Source organism: Chlorella variabilis (genome assembly GCF_000147415.1).
Source record: "Chlorella variabilis unplaced genomic scaffold CHLNCscaffold_37, whole genome shotgun sequence".
Taxonomy (NCBI): domain Eukaryota; kingdom Viridiplantae; phylum Chlorophyta; class Trebouxiophyceae; order Chlorellales; family Chlorellaceae; genus Chlorella; species Chlorella variabilis.
In genome coordinates this window covers 16,014-21,260 of record NW_005435051.1, presented here as the reverse complement: position 1 = coordinate 21,260, position 5,247 = coordinate 16,014, and the positions used below count along the sequence as shown (strand labels likewise).

At 71.0% G+C, this 5,247-nt stretch overlaps 2 protein-coding genes across 2 annotated transcripts in view; one reads left to right on the top strand and one right to left on the bottom strand.

Annotated features, from left to right (window-relative positions):
• Positions 1-1,273, top strand: part of CHLNCDRAFT_141664 (hypothetical protein) — a gene marked incomplete at both ends in the record, with an annotated part of 4,389 nt that extends 3,116 nt beyond the window's left edge. Inside the window, 4 exons of the mRNA XM_005842945.1 lie at positions 250-358; positions 623-719; positions 907-971; positions 1,223-1,273. Coding sequence (XP_005843007.1) covers positions 250-358; positions 623-719; positions 907-971; positions 1,223-1,273 — 322 coding nt within the window. The remainder of the gene's footprint in view (positions 1-249; positions 359-622; positions 720-906; positions 972-1,222) is intronic.
• Positions 1,274-2,088: 815 nt separating this feature from the next.
• Positions 2,089-5,247, bottom strand: part of CHLNCDRAFT_55454 (hypothetical protein) — a gene marked incomplete at both ends in the record, with an annotated part of 4,494 nt that continues 1,335 nt past the window's right edge. The window contains 7 exons of the mRNA XM_005842910.1: positions 2,089-2,175; positions 2,353-2,707; positions 2,913-2,995; positions 3,065-3,195; positions 3,418-3,697; positions 4,022-4,093; positions 4,403-4,924. Coding sequence (XP_005842972.1) covers positions 2,089-2,175; positions 2,353-2,707; positions 2,913-2,995; positions 3,065-3,195; positions 3,418-3,697; positions 4,022-4,093; positions 4,403-4,924 — 1,530 coding nt within the window. The remainder of the gene's footprint in view (positions 2,176-2,352; positions 2,708-2,912; positions 2,996-3,064; positions 3,196-3,417; positions 3,698-4,021; positions 4,094-4,402; positions 4,925-5,247) is intronic.

Here is a 5,247-nt window from a genome sequence, read left to right as displayed (position 1 = left end):
TGGCGGTGGGTTGGCAGGTGGCTGGGCCAGTGATGTTGAGTGGTGGTGGTGGCAGGTTGGGATGTGGGGGTGGGTGGGGTTGGGTGGGAGCGGGTGGGTGGCTGGGTGTTGTGGTGGCACTGCATGTGTGTTGGGGGTGCGCAGTAGCAAGAGGCGTGCCTGGCCCCGGCCTGCCTCTCTGCTGCCAACTGCCGCCTGCCAGCCAGCCAGTGCGCCGCTCGCCCGCCACGCCTGGCCCCCTGCCCGCAGGCTGTGGCAGCTGCAGAGCAAGATGGCGGCGGTGGGCGGGGGCGGCACATATGAGGCGCGGCTGGAGCGTGTGGTGGAGGCGCGGGCCGGCATCGAGCAGCGGCTGCAGGTGGGAGGAGATCGGTGGTGCTTGGTGTTGTGTGCATGTGGGCGTGTGGCTGTGCGTGGTGGCCTGGGCTGCCGGGCTGCTGGTGCATCTGTGTGTGTGCGGCTCTGCTGCTGGGCTGCTGGCCCGTGCCGCTGGCCTGGGCTGGCGCCAGGCGCTGGGAGCTGCGAGCCGCCGCCCGCACTCACCTGGCACGGCCGCCGCCCGCCCCTGCGTACTTGCGTACTGCCACCTGCATGTACCGCATGTACCGCCCCTGTACCGCAGAAGCGCATCGAGCTGGTGGACTCGTATGCCCGCGTCATTGCCATGATTGAGATTGAGGTGGAGATGGACTCAGACCTGCCCGCTGCAGAAGTGCTGGGTGGGTGCCCGCCCGCCTCCCTGCCTTCCCGCCTGCTCCGGTCGCAGCTGCCTGCCGCTGCCTGCCGCCGCCTGCCCCGCCGACGCAGGCCACGGCCCCTGGCTGCCTGCCGCGTGCCTGCGTGTGGCTGCCCGGCGTGCATGAAACTGCGTCACCGCACGGCGTCGCCGTCGCTTGCTGCCTGCAGGCATCGAGGAGCAGATCCAGCGGCTGAGCGAGATAGAGTCGCTGCAGGAGGAGTGGCAGATACAGGTGGGGGCTGGGGTGGCAGGCACAGGTGTGGGCTGGAGGTGTGGTTCGTGTGTGCCTGCACCGCCAGCGGGCAGGCGGAGTGGATGTTCTGCTGGCGCACACGCAGGCGGCCGGCAGATGCAGGGCGGATGCTTTGCTGGCCGGCGGATGCGTGGCGTGTGCGCGGCCCCAGGCCCATCATCGCCGCCGCTGCATGGCCGCGCGCACGCAAACACACACACACACACCACACCACCCCTTTCCTCCTGCAGGCCGAGGCGCAGGATGAGGTGGAGCGCATGCTGCGCAGCTCGGCCATCTGAGGCTGCCCGGCGGCCCCCGACGCAGCCGCCTACCCCTCTCTGCCCCTGTCACCTACCCATCCCAGTTTTGTGCCTTGCGGGGTGCATGCGCCACGCGTGCGAGCCCGCCCCAATTTTCCCCAGCACCAGGTTAGCATGTATCGGCCTTGCCCCCCTGCTCTCTTTTGCCCCTCGCCTAGTCTCCCATGCCCCTCGCCGTCTCCTCCCTTTTGTGCGCCCGCCTCCCCGCCGCCCGCAGCGGCTGCCTGCCCGCTGGTGCTCCTCATTGCTTCTGTCCCGTGTGCTGCTTTCCCCCAAACTGCCGAGCTCGAATCACTGCCCTCGCCCTGCCTAGACCGATTTGATACGCCGCCGAGTCGCCTTGCCTCTGCTGTCAGTGCTGTCAGTGTGGAACCAACCAGCCGAATTGTAACAGCTTCAGTACCAAGCGCCCCACAGCCCCATGCCAATCCCCCTTGCGGCTGCTGCGCTTACATGCAAGGTGGGCGCCAGTGCTGTTGAAACAGCCCAGCAGAGGGCGCACCAAGCACACTGCCGCTTCAAAATGCGCTGGGGGCAGCGGCGGTGCGCCATAGCAGGCAGCCGAGGGGCGGCCTCCAGCCGCGATGCGGTGCACACATAGCTAACAAGGCAAGCGTGCACAGCCGGGCTACAGCGGCCGGGAGTCGTGGCCACGCGCCACGTCAGCAGCTTGGCGGGCGCGGGCCCTGCCGTGGGGCAGTTCAGCTGATTACAAGAGCTCGGCGCCTCCAGGTCAGCTCCGGCTCGGTGCCAGCTCAGTGCCACCTCGGCGTCGCCAGCTCAGCACCGCCAGCTCAGCGCATCCCCGGCACGTATTCGTCCTCCGACATGCCGTCCTGCCCCGCATCCGGCTCGCTCTCCTCATCCTCCCCCTCCTCCTCCTGCAGGACAGGGCGGAAGGCAGGCGCAGGCGTCCGGCGTCGCCAGGCCGCTCGCAAGGCAGACCCTGGTGCGGCGACGGCCGCTGCCAGGGCGCGTATGCGTGCACTGCATGCAGCACCACGGAGCACCCAGGGCTACCCCCGGGCACCCAGGCCGGCGCCCTCCCGAGGCCTCACCTCCCGGTACTGCTGTACCCCCTTCTTGCGGACGCCGCCGGGCCGCGGCCCCGCCCGCGGCGGTACCGCCACAACATATGCCGAGCCGTCCGCCTCCCCCGGCCAGCCGTTCTGCTCCAGCACCTGCGGCGCCTCCCCGCCCTGCGCCTGCCCCTCCTCGCCCGCCTGCGCAGGCTGCTCCGACGCCGCCTCAAGTGGCTCAGCGTGCGGGTCGGCCATGCACGCCAGGTCGACGCCGGAAGCCGCGCGGGAAGCCGCACGGGAAGCCGCACGGGAGCTGGCGCGGGAGCCGCGGTGCGCCGCCGCCGCCCTCAGCTGCCGTTCATCCAGAAACTGGTTTGCCTCCAGCACGTCCCTGCGGCGGCAGGGGGTGCGGGCGGGCGGGGCAACACGCGTGTGTGTGTGTTGGGAGGAGGGCTGGGTGCGGGAGGGAGCATGGGGGATCCAGCATGGTGGGTGGGCTGGGGAGGAGAGAGGGGATGTGCGCGCGTGGATTACGCAGCGGCAGCAGCAGCGCCAGCTCAGCGCCAGCTCAGCCCGCAGGCCCAGCCCCCGCTCACTCTTTGATGGAGGCGGCGGAGCGGCCGCGGCGCAGGCCGCCGCGCGCCGCCTCCAGAGGGTCTCCCCAGGGGGAGGGCACGCGCTGCGGACGGGCGGTCAGGCATGCAGGGGGTGATAAATGAGGGAAGCAAGGGAGCGGCGCGGCACTCACCGCCGCAATCACTGCAGGCAACGGCAGCGGCAGCGGCAGCGCCGGCAGCGGCTGCTCCCTCACCCTGCGCCGCCGCCGCACTCCGGCCTCGTCGTCCGAATCCTCCTCGCCCCGCTGCGTCAGGCGGATGGCTGCAGGCAGCGGCAGGCGGGCAGGTGGGCAGGCAAGCGGGCAGGCGGGCAGGCAGGCGAGCGGGGTCGGGCACCGCAGAGGCAGAAAGTGGCCCCCGCCAACCCACACCCTGTGGCACCCTTCTGCCCCCCCCTGGCACGTCCTCTGGCACCCTCCTGACAAACCAGCAGCTCAAGAGCGGCTCCCAACCGCAACAACCACAGCCCCGCCGCGCCGCCCACCGCTGCGCAGCTGCTCATCGTAGTCGTTGAAAGCGTAGTTGACTTTGGCGCGCGCGCGGCGAGACCTGCCGCCGTCTCCGGCAGGCCCTGTGCCGCCGCCGCCGCCGCCGCCTGCGGCCGCGCTGGCCGAGCCGCCGCTGCCCGAGGGCGCGGCGGGGCCCGAGGCGGCGGCAAAGGCGGGCGGCGGCGGCGCCGGAACGCCCAGCTTGCGCTGCACCCGCTCGGCCGCCTTGGCCCGCCGCTCCTCCTCCTCCCGCTGCTGCACGATGGCGGGGATGACCTGCGGGGGCAGTGTGTGTGCGTGTGTGTGGTGGGGAGGTTGGTGTGGTGTGCGTGGGTGGTGGTGATGGGGTTTTGGGGGGGCGAATGGGTTTGGGGGGTGTGCTGCGCGTTCCAACCATCCGGGGAAGTTGGGACACCGGCGCAGGGGATCGGTGGCAGGCACTTTTGGCACCCTTCCCGCCCCAGCGCACGTCTGGCGAGCCCCCATACATGTATGCATGCACACACTACCTGTGCCTTTCCTGCCACAAACACCCGCCCATCCACCCACCCACCCACACACACATACAGCTGGCCAGCCTGTCTCCCCTGCCGCGCTCACGTATTGGCGGATGATGAGCGCAAACTGAGCCTCCCGCGGGTTGTCCCCCGCGCCAAAGCGGTTGGCATAGTCCTGCGGGGCAGGCGGCGGCGGCGGAGGTGGCCAGGCGTCAAGCTGGTGGGCAGGTGCGAGAGGGGAGGTGTGTGTGTTTTCTTTTGTTGGGGGTGGGGGCAGGATAATTTTTTCACAAGCAGGCCCACCAATGTACACCGCCACCACCAACAGCACCGACGCGCTGCGGCCTGGCACTCAAAGTGCTGGCACGCGCAACCGCCGCCGCCGCGGGTATTGGGGTTTAGGGTTAAGCCTCCGCCGCCTCCCAGCCTGCCAGCCTGCCAGGCCGCGCCACCCAGCCACCCTAAACCCAAACCCTAAACCCACCGTGAACTCCTCCAGCGTTGTGGCCACCAGCTCCCAGCTGCCCAGCTGCTCCAGGTCTGGAGGCACCTGGTAGGCCCGCAGGCGGGCCTGCCGCTCAGCCCAGGCGCCGCCGTCGCCGTCGGAGTCGTCCCCCGGCTGCGCCCTGCGCTGCAGCTGTTGCTGCCACTGCTGCAGCTGCTGCAGCTGCAGCTGCTGGTGCCATTGCTGCAGCTGCTGCCAGCCCTGCGGCTGCCCCAGCAGGCCGGCAGCCAGCTGCTGCAGCTGCGCCACCGCGGCCGAGGGCACGGCCGGCGGCGGCGGCGCGGGGGCGGCGGCGGGGCCGCTGCCTGCTGGGTCCGCCGCAGCTGCCGCCGGTGTCGGCGCGGGCTCCGCCTTTGCTACAGGCGCCGCAGCGGGTGCAGCGGGTGCAGCGGGTGCAGCGGGTGCAGCGGGTGCCTCCTGCTCCACGCCCGCAGACGGCTCGCGGGTGGAGCCTCCGCTGGCGCCGCCGGGCGCCACCACCACTTCCTTGTACATGCGGAACTCTGCGGGGGTGGGTAGGCAGGGGAGGGATGATGGCGGTAGGCAAGGCAGGGATGATGGCATGGGGGTGTTGGACACCGGGCGAGTGGGTGGGGGTGGGAGGTGGGTGGGTCTCACACGAGGCCGAGGCAGGCAAGGACGGTGGCGAGGCGGCAGGAGACGCAGCCAGCAAGAGAGTCAGCCGGCGGGGCAGCGAGCAGGGCCAGGAGAGGCAGGCGGCGGCAACAGCAGGCGCCCCCCCCACCAGCCCACCCTTGGACTGCAAAAAGTTGAAGACGTAGTAGCGAGCCCCGGCCCGGTCGAGGCCGTTGGGCTGCCGCCTG